At 41.2% G+C, this 20,766-nt stretch overlaps 1 protein-coding gene across 5 annotated transcripts in view; it reads right to left on the bottom strand.

Annotated features, from left to right (window-relative positions):
- The window catches only part of ADAMTS6 (ADAM metallopeptidase with thrombospondin type 1 motif 6), a 429,734-nt gene that overhangs the window by 144,192 nt on the left and 264,776 nt on the right, over positions 1–20,766 (bottom strand). For 4 of the 5 annotated variants that reach the window (XR_009491879.1, XR_009491881.1, XR_009491880.1 and 1 more), the window contains exons 24-26: positions 7,882–10,675; positions 6,050–7,143; positions 4,462–4,717 (exon numbers count right to left, since the gene is read on the bottom strand). Coding sequence is in view for 1 of the 5 variants with exons in the window: in NM_001193016.1 (NP_001179945.1) it covers positions 10,566–10,675 (110 nt within the window). In the remaining 4 variants the exon portion in view is untranslated. Of the gene's footprint in view, positions 1–4,461; positions 4,718–6,049; positions 7,144–7,881; positions 10,676–20,766 lie in introns of those variants that run through there. The other variant, NM_001193016.1, reaches the window with a different exon arrangement.

Here is a 20,766-nt window from a genome sequence, read left to right as displayed (position 1 = left end):
TTTCCTGTATTGCAGGCAGATTCTTTACTGTTTGAGCCACCAGAGAAATCCAGCTATTAGTGTTGTATACATGCAGTTAAAAGCCTTCTTAGTTGAAAAGGAGGTTAAACGGAAAAATAAGAATAAGATAGTTAACTTCCATGTTTTTAGTGTTCAAATGTACTCTCTCTTAGAAAGGATAGATTTTAGAAAAATGTCTTTGCTTGGCAGAGCAAAAAGTTAGCCACTCTACATCTGTCTTCAAAGTAGTTTGAAATTTTAGTGGTCCATGAAATCTGAAAGTCTGGGAACCACTGCTCCAACTTGAGAAAAACTCATTTTTGGACAAAGACTCAGAATTGGGTTTTAGCCCAGTTGCTTTCCTCTCTGGCTACTCCTTACATGAAAGACTTGTGATTCCAAGTCCTGCTTTTCACTTGGTTTCCTGCTTATAAAGATGAAAAAGGATAGGAAAGACTAATTCACTAAGCTTTCTTTTTTTTGACTGAGATATCAATAAGCCATTGCTCACTCCTTCTTCCTCTCTCTAAACATACACACACACACACACACACACACATGCATGTGAACACACATATACATGTATACACATGCAATACATGCCCACACATTCTGTGGGGATGAACATTCTTCCCGTTTACCCATCACCTATATTTACCAATTATTAACATTTGCTATATTTGTTTGTTGTTCTCTCTCTACACCTGCCCCATTTTAAAAAATCAATTCTTTGAAAGCTATTTGCAAACGTCACAACACTTCCCTACAGATAACTTTTAACGACACAGTTGAACTTGCTACAATTAATTACGTATGGTTACAGTCAGAAATTTTGCAGTGGAGTTGGAATTTGAGAGAAGTTTCATTAACTAGGGGAGCTATTGACTCGCTGATTGTAAAGAAAAATATGGCTGAAATCATTTGCAGCAAGACAGTTACAGGAAGGCAACACTGTCTTACAAAACTTAGGCTGGAAGCACCCATGGTCCGGAAGGGCCAGAGGAAGGGAATTGTTTTTCTCCATGAGTTACTTGTTTTGGGACCACTCTTCTGGGATCAACAAGCAGAGAGGGATGTTGGATGTTCCTCTTCCTAAATGTGATTTGCAACAAAGAAAGGATAGGCACTGGCAGTAGAATTGTTTTCTCATAAATCCTGGTTTTCTACAGTCCAGCTGGGCACAACATGCCAGTGGATGAGTCTCTTAACCTCTCTCAGCCTCAGTTTCCTCTTAGATAAAATCAATATTATGATAAGATAATGGACAGAAAACCCCTTCTAATATGACCTGACCGGATATAGAGCATACAGTAGGTGCTCATTAAGTGGCATATACAATTTTTTTACTTTCTTAAGTTTGAGGACAACAGTTTTAAAAAGAGCAAATGCAATTTCACAATGAAAATGAAAGTGTTTATAAAATAGTAGTGTGGTCTCTTTTCAAAGTCTTTATCTTTTAGGGCCACATTCTAAAATATTTAATGATGAAATAATTTTGCTTAAATAATCCACAGTAGAGGAGTGTAGATGGAAAAAAGGCTGGTCATGTGTTGATAACTGCCAGAACTTGGGTGAAGAAGGCTGAGTAGTTAAACAAGTCTCTCTGCTCTTTGCATATGCATGAAAATTTCCAAAATAAATTAAAACAAAATAAAGTTGATACTTTCTTGCCTAAAGCAAAAAAAAAAAAAATCAAATATCTTCAACAATGCGGGAAACAGTTCTAATTTCTCAGCACCCCTTATTCTTATAAAACATATTACATTAAATAAATACACTATCACTTATTATTTTCTTCATACACTTCTTGAAGGGATCCCATCGTCTTATCAGAGCTTTTCTCCTAGGCAATTATCAGCAACTTAATTACTATGAAGTGGATGAAAAAGATCCATTTGTTAGACTGTTGGTGGGGGGGGGGGGGGAGACTGTAAACAGGTTTAAAGTGAAGTTTTCTTTTTGATTTGGAGTGACAGTGGACTCCAAAAGTGTCCCTGACCATAGCTGTCACCACTAATTTTGAGGAACAAGAATTCCTGGCCACCCAAGGAGACTTTTTGAAGCTGTTTGGAAAGACAGGGTATGAATTTAAAATGATCTGGCTCTTTGGGGGTGGGGAGTGGAGTGTTGTGTGCTCAGTCATGTTCGACTCTTTGCGACCCACCAGGCTCCTCTGTCCATGGAATTTTCCAGACTTTGGTGGGGGTGGGGGAGGGTGGGAAGGAAGATACAAAAATTGTGAATTTTAAGGCACGTTACAGCAAAAATCTTGGGAAAAAATTTTTTTGGTTTGTGTCTTGATATTTACATGGGTATCTGTTTTATATGTAAAAAAAAAAAAACTCATGGTAAAAATTCACACTTCAAAGTTAAATAAGTAAGGGAGTAACTATCTTCTTCAAAAGACCACTTGGAATTCCTTACAGTAGCAGTCGACCCCATATGTTTGAGTATCTGTTTACACATCATTAACAACTTCCTTGAAAACTCTAGGAGAGAGGCAGACTAAGGGAGAAGACACTCAGTGCTGGCTTGTCAGCCCCACATGGAGCCAATTCACTTCAGAGGACAAGGCTCATTTTGGAATTATCATTTAAGAAAATGGGAAATGACTTGAGCTGCAGGAATGCAACACACAGACAGTTGTGTAAACTTGTGGCATTTCCCAATGGTGAGGAAGCAGAGCACCAAGTCTTGCGCACTTGGCGGCAGCTTTGCTAGCGGTGCTGATAGACCTTGGTTAATTAGCCCTCTGGAAGGGAATCCTGAAAGGACAGCTGTGTGCTAACCTCCAGGGTCTGAGAAGTGGTTCTGCTTCCTGTATTTAAGAGTTGACTCAGTTCTAAGAGGTCAGAGATCTTTCTTCTCCCTAACAGATAACACATCAGGTTAGGTGGTCCAGGTTTCAGCTAATTTTAGAAGTAGAAATAGGGATATTTAGCAAAAGCATGTATTATATCAGTCTTAAATTGGATTATAAAGTAATGCCAATAATTTTTAGACAAAACACCAGCACTTTTGCATCCAAATGAGTGAAATCCTTCAAAAAAGTCACTTGCTCAAAGCGTATTTGGAGTTGTTTTTGTGGTATCACCTGGGGTCAATTTGTAAGACAGAAGATATTTGTAGCCAAAATGATTATATGCAAATTACTCATCAGATCTGGTTTTGAAATTTTGTGAAAATCAAATCCATCTTACTCGGGGAGATAGTCTAAACAAGCAATTTTAAGACAGCTTTGAGTGATGATTTTGCTCTTAGGATGAGTACAGAGTGATCTCCAGTGATTACATGGAAGGGAACAGCACTCATTTGGAGAGTTAAGTTCTAAAGTATTGATTTTAAAAGCCAGACATAGGAGATAGCTGGTACATGTAGTTTCTGCAGTTGAGATTAAATATGGGAAAAAATGAAACAGTGGGGCCTCTCCTCCTTCCCTTCAGCAGGAGCTTCCCACACTGGAGGGGACTTGGCTCCTGGCACAGTAAATAATAACATCTTCCTGACCCAGCCTACATTCAGAAAATCCTGAAAGCTAAATGTGTCCGCTCCAGGTTATTATCTTGTTTCATAATTTCAGCATACACTTCCCCTTTTAAATCTCAAAATAAAATGTATTTAATTTCTCAACTGTACTTTTTCTCTGTTTCAAAGTTTAAAGCTCTTAAATTCGTCTTTATTGCATTTAGGTCAGCTGTGAGAACTGTTTTTCCCCTACCCATTTTAATTCAAACTCACATTTTAGTCACTTCTGGGAGTGTTTTTTTAAAAATATCAAGCCATTCTTACTACTATCTAGATAATAAGTACACATTATCTCTTTTAACTTGGACGTCATCCTCCTTTGCCTTTATATTTGTATAGATACAAAGCATCAGGAGGTTTTTTTATTCTAACAACAACATAAGCAACAAACAGGAACTAAATGTTGATTCATTTATATTGGATTTGAATGGTTAAAAATAAAATACCAAAGTTGATGATACTGAAAGAAGGGGAAGAGAACAGCATGCTTTTTGCTTGCCTTTGGAACACAAAAGCAATTCCTTAGTGCATGTACACTTTGGTTTTCCTTTTCTGCAGCCTGTTGAGTGACCTGGTTTGGGGAGGAGCTGGGGTGGAGGGCATAGGTGCATGAGGTCCATCTTGCCAGGCTGAGTCAGGCCAATGCAGCTGCTGGCCTGGGCACAAGCGTGGGCGGCCACCTGTGGCTCCCAGCACAGCTGTTTGGTAGAGGGCCAGCCAAAAGCCCTGTCGGTGGGGTGGAGGCAGGTGGCCAGTCGGACAGCCAATGCATTCTGGCATGGGCTAAAAGAACACCTGGTTCCACTCTGTGGACCCACCACAGAAGGTCAAAGAATGTGCTTTCTGGCAGCAGCCCCATGGCCTGGGCTTTCCAGTCCCTATGGTACTGCTCTGACTGAAACACAGAGAATCCCACCTTCCTTCTTCAGAACTTACCCCAAAGCCAACACGGGACTCATTCTGCTCCAACTGAGTGGATGCAGGTCAGCAAGGCCATCTGGCATGTCTGGAAATGGCGTGGGGGGCTGTCAGGCAGGGACAGGCTCCGTGGTTCCAAACAGGACGTTTCAGGAGCGGTGACAGCCTTCGTGTTGCTTGGCTGCTGCCACATCCTCCAGTGTCTTTGACCTTCCTTCTCCTCCTCTTCCCACGAACTCTAACCACATGCTCGGAAACCACTTCTGGTCCCCACCTGTAATTTTGTCACCAGACATAGGAATTTTCAGAGTGAACACCACCACCTACCAGACAGGAGCCCCAAGTTTACCCTTCGGTGACCCCTCAGGCCCCTCCCATGGCCTTGGGCCCACTGCTTCCCAGGAAGTAGGACCTCATCGCCTCTAGCCAGGTTGTTTTCTCTTTGGTAGAGGAGCTTCCTTCCCAGCTTCCTTGTCCCAGAGGTGGGCCAGGCAGCTCCCTTCTATATGCCAAAGAAGTATTTCCTCACTGGCCTGTGACTATTCATAACTTATTCAACCTCTCTGAGCCTCAGTTTTGGCATCTGTAAATGGGGATCGACAGTATTGTCCTCACAGGTTTGTTAAGAGAATATTCCACGGGACAGCATATGCTAAGTGTCTAGCACAGAAGCTGGTCACAATAGGGCCTCAGCAAACACTGATATAAATGAATGCCCATGGTTAATGCCAATCTCCAGACATAGTGGGCACACCTGGCCTGGAATCGAACTTCCTGTGGCCATATTTGCTTGGGATTTCAGGAGCGTCATCTTATAATTGCTGCTCTGTGAGCCCATGCAGTAGCCTGCTATCCACAACTGCCCTTGCCAGGGCCACAGAGCAGGCCTCCCAAGAATTACATCAGTCTTGGGCTGGTGGATGCCACCAACTTTTTGAGCCATTGATCTGAAGAAGCACTCTGAGTTCTAGGAGGCCTTGCCCCTTTTCATGTGAAGCTTCTTGGTGAGGTAAGGTGTTCAAGCCAAAAATTTAAGAAGCACCTATAGAGTTCAAGGCTTTCAGTGTGCTAAGGAAAGCCACTGACCAAGAGACAATATGGGCATAACCTTGGTTTGCTCCACAGAGCAGAGCCAGCCCTCAAACCACTGTTCCATTTCCGGCCTCAGATATCATCTGCGGATGAAATGAGGGATGAACGAGGCTAGAAATAACCCTCTGAGAAAGAAACGGGAGAAAAGACCGTTTTCCTTTTAAGTTCCAGCCTGAGGTTTTGACGTCTAAGGCACAAAACCATTGTGAACAGCTGCTTTTTTTAAAACCATGTGTCAGTTTAGTCCACACATTCTGATGATATGAACAAGACAGAATGGCAAAAATAATCTGTCACTTTTCTTTATTCAGTGAGTGATCTCTTTTCTGTGACCACTTATTTAGAATTTTCCAGTCCTTCTGGGCTATGACTTTTTTTCTTTTCCCCCTGAATTACATTTCTTTTCCCTTCTTTTAAAAGTAATGAATCTTACCCTTGCCACACAAATTCACGTATTTTCGTTACCAAGGTCAATATCCAACTTTCTTCCTAATTTACTTGAAAAAAAAGTCACCTGGCCTCTTGGAGCATAAGGTTGAAGGGTCCTACTGCTCCTCCAGCAGTGGCAAAATCTTTAGAAAGTCGGACTGTCCTTGGGGTCAGTGCCCTAGGCAAGATAGTGACAGTTAGGTATTTCACTGGGAGAGAAACATTTAAACAGAAGCTTGAAAACAACTGTAGATGAAAAGACAGATTTGAATCTTGAGGAATCAAAGCTAAAGCAGGACTTATTTCTTGGTTGGTGTTCCCCCTCCCTGACCCATAGCAGCAGAACTACCCTTTGCAAATGCAGTGGGAGGCTGAAATAGTTGGTGCCAGGGTCTTCTTAACTGAGCATTCATAATACTTCACCGTTTTTGGCTCCTAAGATGACCTTGAAAAGCACCCCCCAGAACTATCTAATCACCTTTCTTGATTCCTTCTAATGTATATAATTGAATGTGTGGGGGAGGGATATGGGAGTGAGTGGATTAAAGCACAAACATGTTTTGGACAATGCACATTTTTTAACGTAATTGATGAAGTTGTCATTATCAAAGTACTGAAACAGCTAAGCATGCAGGAGGGATAACTTATTAGCTGCTAAGCTTCATATGAACTGTTGCCTTTCCATATGATAGGGTCCCTCAGTTCAGCAAAGCGGCTCAGCCTAAGAGGAAATGTCTGAAGGTGGCAAAGAATGCTCATCTTGTTCTTTGTTCCTAGTCGAATATGAATAGAAAAACCCTTCAAGCATGAATTCTTTGTTCAGCACCCTTTCTACAATGAAATACCTTGTGTCTATACTAAAGAGCTTACATGGAAGGCAAAAAGGAGAGGGCAAAAGAGTTGTGGGCCGTGTGACTCAAGTTACGTGGCAGTGGCCAGTCTGACTTCCCTTCTGGCCTTAGAACAGCTGGCTGGTGGCATCTGGGGATACAGCCCCACCAGAAATAACTGAGGCCTTGCATTTAGATGTTACTGACATACAAGTAGATGTAATCTCTGAGAAGGGTAATAAGAAGGCAACGAGTGGGACTTCCCTGGCAGTCCAGCAGTTGAGAATCTGCGCTTCCACTGTTGGGGGTGTGGGTTTGATCCTTGGTCAGGGAACTAAGATCCTGCATTCTTCACGGTGTGGCCAAAAAAAGAAAAAAGAATGCAACAAGTTATCTCAGTCCAGACACTTCCTGGAAAATTTAGACGACGTAGGGGCTTCCTTGGTGACAGACGGTAAAGAAACTGTCTGCAGTTCAGGAGACCTGGGTTTGGCTCCTGGGTTGGGAAAATCCCCTGGAGAAGGGAATGGCTACCCACTCCAGTATTCTCGCCTAGAGAATCCCATGGACAGAGGAGCCTGGCAGGCTACAGTCCATAAGGTTGCAAAGAGTCAGATGTGACTAACACTTCCATTTCACTTTCACTGCAGTATGGTATTGCAAGGGAGAGAGTTCTACTGTGAGTTTAACACCATCTTTTCAGGGAATAGACAACTTCCATCTGAATCATTCTTACAAGCTGAATTTTTATTTTTACTAAATTATCTATGTTAAAAAAATCTGTGCCTGGTGTGGAATTTCACTCCATCAAGTGTTACAATGACTTTTTCATTTTCATTACAAGCAGGAGACTGAATGTAGAACAAGTGTTAGGAAACATGGCAATAAATTAGAATATAATTTACAAAGCAAAAAAAAAAGTAACAGTGTACCACATTAATACTGAATATAAAATAAGCAACAACTAATCACAATAATACAAAGGTAATTTCATTCTGTATTATTAAGGATACCTATGTGACATTCACTCAAATAATAAAATTCCTAATGAAATGGACTGTTCAGGGAGTCAGTTGGCTACGCTTACCTTGCCTTTTTTGGCGGGTCTCTGCAGTGGCAGATACTTCTCTCAGTCATGGGGTACCAGTTTCCTTAGGCTTCTCTGAGTAGCCTACATAGCTCACTCCTTTTGGAGGGCCTGCCAGGGTGGCTCAGCCTCCACAGACAATCCTATTGTTAATATTTAGGAATAGGGCATCATGCAGCCACGTGATGGATGAGAGAGCAGCAGTAATGTTGTGATGTGATATGGAATAAGACTTTCTCAGTCAGGTATAAATTCGAGACCAATTGAAAGTTTAGTCCTATTGTATATATTCTGTGTTTGGATCTTTCCAGAAAGTAATCTGATGCTGTTTCCAGGTGCTCTCTGCCCCCTGGCCTTGCCGCTGCACAACCCCCAGAGGAACATGGCTACCCTCCTTTCTAGCACCAGTTGGGGTGCTGCCGGGGCCCAGGGTTATGGCCCTCACAATGTTAGTTCCTGGGTGAGGGGGAAAGGAGCCTCTAGTCAGTAATGTAAGAAATCTTCTTGAAATAAAAACATAAGCTGGTATTTACGTTGGAAAAAGCAGATCCTGACAGCAAACCTATGTCTAAAAGGTGCCACAGAAACCACCTATCCTTTGTTGGTTTAGTTTATTTCACCAGGCACATTAGCACCGAGTTAACTGCTCTTTGCAAGGGACCAAAGGAAGTCAGTGCTTGTGGGCTGTCTGCCCTTCACTGAATGGCTGAGGTGGCACTTGGGCTGTCTTCAAGGCAGCAGAGATAGACGCACTGGCCACTCTCGCCCACTGTCAATAGCTCTCTCTGGAAACTCAGGGATGTGAGCTGCGGTGTTGAGAGAAAGCAGGCGAGGAGACACAGATGACCATGACTGAACATGCAGAGCAACAAACGTCCCAGGCTGACTGTCCACAGCAAACCTGACATCTAGTTTGGTTTTTGAAGAATATGAGTTTCTCTTCCTTTCTGAAAAACCTAATCAGCCACTCTTAGGTCATGGTGTATGTGATACACCCGGCAGGTTGTTTCAGAGCACAGTGATGATTTAAGTCAAACACACTCTTTAACCGCAAGTAGTATCTTGCAAAGTAGCCATTTGGTTTGAGTTTGAGGTGTTGGTGTCGCATGGTGCAGTCGTGTTTTGGACACAAAACACATTCGTCAAGATCCTGCTGCAAGTGTTCAAGTACAACATATTCATAAAGCAAGTACCCTCTTTTTGTTTCTCTTCTTAAAAAATCTCACTGTCAAATCTTTTTGACGAGCGTGATGTGAAACTTGTGGACAGGGAAAATGTGAGCTAGTCAATTTAATTTAGGTAGATTTGATTCTAGAGTTTGAGCTACCCAAGAAATTGGATTTCACATTTAATTGCCATTCAGAGTATCCATAAAAAATACAAAATCCTTGGTTAGGTGACTATTTAAATGATGCTTTATGATCTCTAGTCTTCATGAGTTTTTCTTCTTTGGTTATTGTCCCTTGCCTACCTTAGAACTCACAGAAATAGCACATCTATGTGCAAGCACACTCACCTACCCACACACTCAAAAGCGCCTGCACACACACACACACATACACACACACACTTGCTCTCATATAAATAAATGCCCTTCTGCCATATCAAAGAAGGGACATCTGGAACTCATCGTAATTGTCAGCAAAAGGGTCTGCCTGGTTGTCACCGAGCCAGTCTGTCTTTTGCATGGTATCATCTCAGCAAGCTCAGGCATATGCAACGATCCAACAGGGCAGAAGCCGTTCTGTGGCTGGAGAGGATGTAAACATGAGTGAGTTGGGGTGACTCAAATAAGAACTGAGGCAGCCTGTGTGCTGGCAGCAAAAGGCCTGGAACTTCAGTCTCTACCATACCCCAGGTCTGCTTCTGCATGAAATTGAAATGTTTTTCTCTTAAAGTTTTAATGGAAATCTCAGCTTCACTTGCACAATGGCAAGTTGGCCACAGTCTTTAAGCAGTGAATTTATAGACTTGCACAGCTGCAGTAACTGATGCACTGCTTTAAACTAAGTCCTTCATTGTTGTTCAGTTTAATATAGTTTATATATGGCTCACAGCAGTGTTCAGAACAGGGGGATTATTCCTAAGGAAATTAAGTGGAATGAAGAAAAATAATACAAACTTTCATTACTTCTGATTTATAATTCCGCCTTAAATTACAGTTCAAAGCCCATTTTAGAATTTAAATTGTGGTGCTGTTGGAGTGAGATAAAGTATAGTAAATATTTTTAAGCTATGACTTAAGATTTCTGAATCTTCTTTACTTCCATAGTTGACCAAGACAAAACAGCTACATTTTAAACAGTTTTAAACACAAATGGATTCAGTGTCATTGCTAAGTCCATAATAAAAATTATCTTAATGGTCCAAGGAGGTAAACAGGCTATTGGATTTACTCGAAAGAACACAAAGGTTCCACAGTAAGCAAGTCTCCCTGCGTTGTTTGGATCTCTCCAATCTGGCATTCCCTCCTACTACCGTGTCCAGCACTTTGGATCAATAAATCCCACTTCACAGAAGTTAAAATAATATTGAAATCCTGTCAGCGAGGGCTGACCAGTGGTTACGTTTTCCACAGGGTAATGCATTTGCAAGGACATCAATCCTCTTCCTCTGGGTGGCTCTCTGTGATGGATACATTTCCACGATGAAATGACAAGGCGCTCTCTCTGGCTTTCCGTGGGTCAGTGTCCTTGGCAGGTCTTACAACACATCTGTCTGAAGTATGCTCGACTACAGAACTTGAACTTCAGCACCAGTGGGCAATAAGCCACTTTGTTCACATCTTTGCACTCTAACCAGTGGGGGGAGAAAAGGGAAAACAATTAGAGGCACATAAACAAGTACATAAACAATGAGCTTGGATGTTCTGCAGAGACCCCACCCCTACCCAACCCCGCTGCCTCCCTGGGCCAATGCACCTTGGCTTTCACATCCATGTGGTTTTTGTTTTCAAGCATACCCTGTCTGGTACACCCTACCAGAAATATTCTTTTGATACATTTTAACACGAATTTTAAAAAAAATGATTTGCAAGGCTTTTCTCCCAGACTTTTATAAGTATGGTGCATGCCCACTGTGTCTTGAAAGAATTACCATTTGTTGGGATAAGTGATCACTTTAGACAGCTTGGAAACATGAGTCATTTTTCTTACAGAGCTTTTATTGCTTCTTTCTCAAGGGTTATTTTATTCAGCAGTGCAAGGTTATCCAAAATCAAACATGAGTTGCATTGTTTGATACCAGAGTACACATGTCTCCAGAGAATCTCTGCATCTGTGGGGTGTGGGGATGGTCCTGGGTGAGTGAAAAGGACTGCTGACAGTGGCCTAGACTTAGCAACTACACTAGACAAAGAGGAAAACTTGGAGGGGGTTGGCCTCAAATGGCAGCAGTCTGTGGGTTATGGAAACATGTAGAAATGTCTTTTTTTAATTTGGAAGTGAGACATGGCCTTCTTTTTTCCTATGTGTGTTTTCTCCTCAGTGCTAGAACTGCCACAGTTGAAATCTGCAGTTCTTCCAGCCAGAGGTGAATAAATGATTCTTTCTCCACTTCCTCTTGAGGCTGGTTGTAGAAGATGGGGCTGAGGGGCCAGTGTAGAAAAATAGACACAGGCTTTTGAGTCTCAGAAATCCCCACCATTCCATATAACCCCACTACTGCTAATGAGGATATTCTTCTCCAGTCTTCTGGTCAATTTTATCTGGGGGTTTTAAAATACTTTGTAAATCTAGTAATTAAATTTCCATATGCCTCCCAGAATCAAAGTTCCACCCTCATTTTTCCAGGTGGTTATACTGAAGCATCCTGGGTAAATTAAGGTAATTAGAATCAGGCAGAACACTGGGAAGTGTTCAGTGTAACAGAACAGAGTTGTTGTTTCTTTATTTGCCTGTTTTTTTCTTTGGCTTCATAAATCCACTAAGGTTCAAGAGATCATATGCATGGTACGTAAGCCATATGATAAACGTGGAAAATCAAATGTAAAGAAATGGAAAAATTTCTAGTCATTATTATTAAAAAGGTAACAATTTTATTGATCTCACTTTCAAGGCTTTTTCAGTGAAAGACTTAACATTTTAAACTGTAACCTTTAATCTTCTGAAAGCATAAGCTCTGCCACCATAGAACTCCCTTGAGTTTTGATTTTCAAAGAGAATAACTGTTAGAAATTTGAATAGAAAATTTCTATACTAAGATTCTCAATGAATTTAAGTTTTGGCTGAAAAAAGGTAGGAGAGACATTAAAAATTTCTTTAAACTTTGCACTGAAAAAATCAGATATTTGGTGAATCAAGTTTGAATTTGAGGTGAAAGTATCTCCATATATTTTAATTTGGAGGTCATTTGTTATTTTTCTTCTTCTCTGTCATGATCAGTGAAAAGTAACCAGAAAGTTTAGACTAAGGATATTTTTGTGTTGTATATTTTTCATAAAAAAGAATATTTTTGTTTTGTGTTGTACAAAAAAGGTTGTTCAGTGTTACCTAGAGGAATGTATTATCCAGATAGTGAAGTTATTAAAATGATGAGAAAAGCTAAGCATAAAGGATGAGGCAACCTAGACAGCATATTAAAAAGCAGAGACATTACTTTGCCAACAAAGGTCCATCTAGTCAAGGCTATGGTTTTTCCAGTGGTCATGTATGGATGTGAGAGTTGGACTATAAAGAAAGCTGAGTGCCGAAGAATTGATGCTTTTGAACTATGGTGTTAGAGAAGCTTCTTGAGAGTCCCTTGGACTGCAAGGAGATCCAATCAGTCCATCCTAAAGGAAATCAATCCTGAATATTCATTGGAAGGATTGATGCTGAAGCTGAAAATCCAAAACATTGGCCACCTGATGCAAAGAGCTGACTCATTTGAAAAGATCCTGATGCTGGGAAAGATTGAAGGCGGTAGGAGAAGGGGATGACAGACGATGAGATGACTGGATGGCATCACTGACTCAATGGACATGAGTTTGAGTGAACTCCAAGAGTTGGGGATGGACAGGGAGGACTGGTGTGCTGCAGTCCATGGGGTTGCAAAGAGTTGCAAAGAGCAACTGAACTGAACTGAAAGGATGAGGAAAGCTGATACAATATCACTCATCTTTAATTTCAAAACACCATCCTAATGGGGCAGCCTTCCAATGGAGACCATCACTCTCACACACTATAACAGGGTTTTGGTGGGACTGCTTTAAGTTCCAAATAAACTTTGGCTTTCATCTTCTTTGCCAAAATATAAAAATGATTTAGTTTATAAATGGATAGAGGAGGACTGGCTCTTTTACAGTACAAGGAAATAAAATTAGTAGTCAGACTACTTGGATTTAAGACCAGCTTTCTATTTACAAACTTTATGACTCAGAACAAATTTCCTAACCTCTCTGTGCCTTCAAGAGGTTAGGCATCCTCACTTGTGAATAGGAAAGATGACTGTTTCCATTCCCACATGTAGCATGTATATCCAATGATTCTGCCTAGCACAGTGCATAGAATGGTTATTGGCTCTCAGTGAGTGTAAAATACTGAATTACTATTACTACTGTTATCATTACCTTTTACCACCTGATGACAAGTACGTTGTGCTCTGAATTTCTCAACAAGGATGCAATACTTAGATTACTACTTAGAAAATGCTGTCCTACAGACACAAGTCAGTTTGAAGACAAAGAAGAATATTTCCTGAGGTGTAACTTTATTGGGAGGTTCATTACTCCATTGTTGAAGAGTTTCTGAACCAGGAAAATTCTGAGATGAGCAAAATACAAGAAAATTTACAGATTTTTCTTTTAGATTTAGACTTTAGAATTTGATTCAATAGTAGATAATGAATAAAACAAAATATTCATAAATTGTTTCTTCCTCCAACCACCCCCCCAGCCACCCATTCAGGCCATTACAAATAAAATATTCAGGATTCAGCTCCTTAGGTAGGGGCTAGAAATGAGAAGCCTCTTTCACACACAAAGGTCCCAGCATGGCCCTTCGGCCGGAGCGGTGTCTAGTCTAGGGGCAGCCTGAAGGCCCACTGCCAGGGTGTCTCCCTCTGAACTTCCCAACGCCTCTTCTAAGTTAGTTCTCAATAACCTGATTCCAAGTAACGTGATTGAAAGCAGGAATTCATTTGGGTCCTAGGGGTAGGATCAAGCTTAGGGAGGCAGGGACGTTCCAGGATCTGAGAGTATCACTGGTGAGAGTGGCAGATCCAGGGGTGAATTCGGGCACTGCCTCTTCCCAGTATTTGTTTGTCCTTGGCCAAGTGACTTCGTCTCTCTAAACCTCAGTTTCTTCATCTGTGAAATGAAGCTCATAGGATGTTGTGAAGCTCGTATGAGGTAACATCTACAGCACATGTGTGACTTGGCACAAGAGTGAGCACTCAGTTTATCAGCTCGCATTACTGCTACCAATAACACATTTGAGAACAACCATCCTGTATTGTTTCTCTGGGATTCCTGTGAAAAATATATAGGCTCTTCACTGGCATACATAAGTAAATTAACAATAAGATTTTAAGAGAGAGCAGGTAAATTATGATGAGGTGAGGAGAGATCTGGGGTAAGTACCAGGGTTGAAGACTGCCAAGCAGATAATGGGCCTTGATGAGATATTAAATGGTGATTCCTGGGCTATGGAAGGACACTCAATATTGATGGAGTGCAGGGAGCTCCCATGAAGAAGGGGCCCTGAGGGAGATTCTATTGCTATGTTATGGTTTTACCTGCTAGAGATTGCTTCAGTTCAGTTCAGTTCACTCGCTCAGTTGTGTCCAACTCTTTGTGACTCCATGTACTGCAGTACACCATGCTCCCCTGTCTATCACCAACTCTCAGAGCTTGCTCAAACTCATGTCCATCGAGTCGGTGATGCCATCCAACCATCTCATCCTCTATCATCCCCTTCTCCTCCTGCCTTCAAACTTTCCTAGTATCAGGGTATTTTTCAATGAGTCAGTTCTTCACATCAGGTGGCCTAAGTATTGAAGCTTCAGCTTCAGCATCAGTCCTTCCAATGAATATTTAGGACTGATTTCCTTTAAGATTGACTGGTTGGAGCTCCTTGCAGTCCAAGGGACTCTCAAGACGCTTCTCCAACACCACAGTTCAAAAGCATCAATTCTTCGGTGCTCAGACTTCTTCACAGTCCAACTCTCACATCCATACATGACTACTGGAAAAACCATGGCTTTGACTAGACGGACCTTTGTCAGCAAAGTAATGTCTATGCTTTTTGTATCACCGACTCAATGGACGTGAGTTGGAGTGAACTCTGCGAGTTGGTGATGGACAGGGAGGCCTGGGGTGCTGCAATTCATGGGGTCGCAAAGAGTCGGACATGACTGAGCGACTGAACTGAACTGGACTGAGGCTTGTTGTAGCTTTTCTTCCAGGAGCAAGCATCTTTTAATTTTATGGGTGCAGTCACCATCTACAGTGATTTTGGAGCCCAAGAAGATAAGTCTGTCACTGTTTGCACTGTTTCCCCATCTATTTGCCGTGAAGTGATGGGATGAGATGTGATGATCTTCGTTTTTGAATGCTGAGTTTTAAGCCAGCTTCTTCACTTTCCTCTTTCACTTTCATCAGGAGGCTCTTTAGTTCCTCTTCACTTTCTGCCGTAAGGGTGGTGTCATCTGCATATCTGAGGTTATTGTTATTTCTCCCGGCAATCTTGATTCCAGCTTGTGCTTCATCCAGCCTGGCATTTTGTATGATGTACTCTTCATGTAAGTTAAATAAGCAGGGTAACAATATACAGCTTTGACATACTCCTTTCTCAATTTGGAACCAATCTGTTGTTCCATGTCTGGTTCTAACTGTTGCTTCTTGACCTGCATACAGATTTCTAAGGAGGCAGGTAAGGTGGTCTGGTATTCCCATCTATTGAAGCATTTTCCACAGTTTATTGTGATCCACACAGTCAAAGGCTTTGGTGTAGTCAATAAAGCAGATGTTTTTTTCTGGAGTTTTCTTGCTTTTTCTGTGATCCAACGGATGTTGGCAATTTGATTTCTGGTTCCTCTGCCTTTTCTAAATCCAACTTGAACATCTGGAAGTTCTCAGTTCACATACTGTTGAAGTCTTGCTTGGAGAATTTTGAGCATTACCTTGCTAGTGGACAAGATGAATGTAATTGTGTGGTAGTTTGAATATTCTTTGGCATTGCCTTGCTTTAGGATTGGAATGAAAACTGACCTTTTCCAGTCCTGTGGCCATTGCTGAGTTTTCCAAATTTGCTGGCATATTGAGTGCAGCACTTTCACAGCATCATCTTTTAGCATTTGACATAGCTCAGCTGGAATCCCATCACCTCCACCAGCTTTTTCATAGTGATGCCTAGGGACTACCTACACTGGAAGAACTGGTCTTCAGAGAGGTGAAAACCTGCTCATCAAAGAAGATCAACCAATGACCAGTCTTTCATTCTTTGCCTTTTAAGTCTATGAGAGATTAATCTAGTAATGATAACATTAAAAATAGTTTATCAAGTGCTTCCTTTACGCCAGGTATTGACTTAGGCAGTTTTACATATTTATATATATTTAATCATTTTAAGTGGGCATCAGTGATGGGTCAGTGGTAAAAAATCCACCTGCCAATTCAGAAGATGTGGGTTCAGTCCCTGGGTCGGGAAGATCCCCTGGAGCAAGAAATGGTAATCCACTCCAGTATTCTTGCCTGGCAAATCCCATGTACAAAGGAGCTTGGTGGACTACAGTCCATGGGGTTGCAAAAGGGTCAGAAATGACTTAGCGACTAAACAACAACAATCATTTTGAGTAAATAAAATGTCAGCTTTACACAGATGGAAAATCTGAGGATCAAAAAGGCTACATATGAAACTCATTCTGTGTCACAAAGCTGGTTGGTCTAAGAAGGGGGACCAGAACTCAGGTTTGTCTGATTCCAGAACCACTCTATTTTGGCAGCATTCTTTTCATCTTAATGCAAAAGAGTTTCTGCCTGTCAATACTTATTTTTGGCTGATAACTCTGATAAGTCAATCTTTGGGGACATCATTATTAGGAGATCTGCTCTGCCATCCAAGAGAAGGGGTAAATATTTTTAAATAAACAATGACAGATATGTTTGGACTGGATTTCTGAATGATCCTCAGTTAGCATTGATTTCTAGCTAATATTTAAAATATCTAAAAATTGGTTTCTCTAAAGTGAAGAGGAACTACAAAGCCTCTTGATGAAAGTGAAAGTGGAGAGTGAAAAAGTTGGCTTAAAGCTCAACATTCAGAAAACGAAGATCATGGCATACGGTCCCACCACTTCATGGGAAATAGATGGGGAAACAGTGGAAACAGTGTCAGACTTTATTTTTCTGGGCTCCAAAATCACTACAGATGGTTACTGCAGCCATGAAATTAAAAGACGCTTACTCCTTGGAAGGAAAGTTACGCCCAACCTAGACAGCATATTCAAAAGCAGAGACATTACTTTGCCAACAAAGGTTCGTCTAGTCAAGGCTATGGTTTTTCCTGTGGTCATGTATGGATGTGAGAGTTGGACTGTGAAGAAGGCTGAGCGCTGAAGAATTGATGCTTTTGAACTGTGGTGTTGGAGAAGACTCTTGAGAGTCCCTTGGACTGCAAGGAGATCCAACCAGTCCATTCTGAAGGAGATCAGCCCTGGGATTTCTTTGGAAGGAATGATGCTAAAGCCGAAACTCCAGTACTTTGGCCACCTCATTCGAAGAGTTGACTCATTGGAAAAGACTCTGATGCTGGGAGGGATTGGGGGCAGGAGGAGAAGGGGACGACAGAGGATGAGATGGTTGGATGGCATCACTGACTCGATGGACGTGAATCTGGGTGAACTCCGGGAGTTGGTGATGGACAGGGAGGCCTGGCGTGCTGCGATTCATGGGGTCGCAAAGAGTCGGACACGACTGAGCGACTGAACTGAATTGATACCCAAGTAATACACAATCTGCACATAAACAATTATACTAGGAAAGCTACTGAAAGGAATCCTTTTTTTTAGGCAGAATCTTTTTGTAATATAATCTCTTTGTAGTCGATCTACTTTGAAAGTCTGGTTTTTACTCTCATGTTTTCTTCATGCAGATACTTTTATCTACTGCTTTTAAAGCAGTGGAATCTGAGCTAGCAGGTCAAAGATTTTAAGATGACAGAGTCTGATATTTTTATTCTACTATCTTCATGTACCAGCTAAGCACTCTCTGGGGAGGAGAATGAGAAAACACTTTTATCTTTTTTCTTCTGAAGCTATTAGAAGGGTGAGAGGTCCTTATAGTGTGGTTTCTGGGACATATTTTGTGAACCTAACTAGTCTCTCCTTTTTTTACATCTCCTCTCACCTCCCTGCCCAAAAATAAAGTTTCACTTTACCAAAGATGAGATTTCTGGAGGGACAATTTATGGACTATTTCTTCTCAGAGAGACGTGGGGATATATCAAGGGCTGAAAGCCAGCTTCTAGGCCTTATGATATGAATTAGACCCACTATTAGAATCTTAAGTAACATTCCAGGTATGCTGGAGTGGGTCTCACTGGTAATCTGGGTTCTGGTAGATTTGAACAATAAAATTAGACAACCTGTTTCATAGGCAACACATGAATTTACTCATCATTGATGTGCCAACAGTTTTTCCCCAGGTACTTTACATTAATCTTTCAAAATTCTGAACTAAAAGATATGATTTTGAACTAGTCACACTGAACATAAGCTTATGAATTTAGGATGCAAAAGGATTGAGATTCATTATGACTTTGATGGCTTGACTTAACCCAAGGAGTATAAGAGCAACTCCTGAAATGCAGTGTTCCTATATTTATTTCATAAAACACTGCCAAGCCTGCCTAAATCAGGCTTAAATTCTATGACTGGAGGAGTTGGGATACATATGACATATCCTTCCATGACCAAGTTGGACCATTCAGGATTTTTCTCTGGAGAATGCATATTCTCTGTGCCTGTAAGTTCTTTATGAAATTCAGAGGAAGAACACAATAAGCAGAGCTATGATTCTCATCTAAGGCTCTATCCTTTGGATTACAAAAGTAAAATCAGCTGTACTTTTGTCAAAGAGCCCATGGAGATGTAGAGCCTGGTGAGAAGAGAAAGGCAAAGGCTATGCATGTACATGTATGGTGACGGAGTTAGGGGTAGGGGATATGAAATCAGAATACTTTTCCTGATGAAACTATACTTGCTGCTGCCGCTAAGTCACTTCAGTCGTGTCTGACTCTGTGCGACCCCATAGACGACAGCCCACCAGGCTCCCCCGTCCCTGGGATTCTCCAGGCAAGAACACTGGAGTGGGTTGCCATTTCCTTCTCCAATGCATGAAAGTGAAAAGTGAAAGTGAAGTCACTCAGTCCTGTCCGACTCTTAGCGACCCCATGGACTGCAGCCTTCCAGGCTCCTCTGTCCATGGGATTTTCCAGGCAAGAGTGTTGGAGTGGGGTGCCATTGCCTTCTCCAAAACTATACTTGAGTCCTTAGTATTTTACATATTCAAACTGGAAAAGGATGAAATAACATGTTTTGCTTGGGAATTTGATAGCACTCATTGCAGTGGGAACAGTCCACTGACTTTTACTAAGTAAAGCAAGGTAATATCAACTATGGGACTTCATTTTGAGTCCACCTTACCATGGACTAAGCCATTTCTTTCTCTCTTTATTTCTTGGTTTCTTCTTATCCAGTCTTATTCTCTGGATGCCACCCACAGTCAACTTGAGGTGCTTTGAGCCAATACAAATCCAGGGTTCCCTCCAAACTAGACAGCAGGAATGTGACCCTGAATGTTATGGTGGATTATGAGCTCTTTAAAATGGCAACAAAAATGTCTGGTCTTCCTCACCTGCTTGAACTCAAAGTCCAAATGACCTTCACCATTCATTCCTTTCACTGATTTTAATATATCAGATGCCACCTTAAAAGCCAAATTCAGTAGCTGTTTTGTTCCATGGATCTCAGGAGATTGCTGGAGCTGCTCAGGCAGCTCAGAGTCATTTACTTAAGGGAGACTGAGACCCGCCAAAGGCACCGTTAGACAGCCTGGTCTGGTAAACCAATGTACACTAACTACACCTTTCCTGCTCACCTTTCCACACCATGAATCATTACCTGGCAGTAATATATACTAGATGACAGAGTACTTTGTGCAACTGAGAAGCTGAAAAGACTCACCATATAAACTACAAGGGAATCTGAAACTGCATAAAGATGAATAAAATGGCATTTGGGATAGAATTTCAGGTGAGCTCGAGTAGGCTAGTCTCAGCTGCCAGATGCACTTAAAAAAAGTACTCTGAGTAGTATTTCAAATGCAGTGATACCCAGTGTGTCTATAATTCACTCTTAGCAGCAATGTAGTGTTACCCTCATCAGTGGCAGTCTGTCAAAATCAGGCCTATAATGCCTTTACTCTTAGCCGAAGGTTTTTAGGAATAAAAAGTTAAAGCAGATGTTAAACGTGGCAAATTGTATCTTCCTTCTTCTTCCTCCTAGCTCCCTCTCACCATTTACTTTTAATATTTTGATGTTCCACTTCTGATTCTCTTTCTATTACTATCCTTTGTTGCCTTAACCTTCCTCCATTTCTTTAATCTCTCTCCATTGTTTATTTTTTAAAACTTTATTCAAATTCCATTATTTTATTATGGTTTTAGGGGACTAATGTGCTTAATTTCCATGTAGATGCCTAAATTCCTTACCATGATTAATAGTATTCAGTTCCCTAATCTGACACTTGAGAGTCATATGTAATACTTCTACAACATATTCTCATTCCTATGTCCACTGGTTCACCAGGGTCTTTTTCTTCTCCTTTCTATTTTGTCTTTTTTTCCTTCAATTCATTACCCTCTTTTTTTGCCACTTTTTTAAATTGAAGGATAATTGCTTTACAGA

The sequence above is a fragment of the Bos taurus genome, chromosome 20, assembly GCF_002263795.3.
Source record: "Bos taurus isolate L1 Dominette 01449 registration number 42190680 breed Hereford chromosome 20, ARS-UCD2.0, whole genome shotgun sequence".
Taxonomy (NCBI): domain Eukaryota; kingdom Metazoa; phylum Chordata; class Mammalia; order Artiodactyla; family Bovidae; genus Bos; species Bos taurus.
The sequence above is the reverse complement of the archived record's forward strand: the minus strand, read 5'-3'. Positions and strand labels throughout refer to the sequence as shown.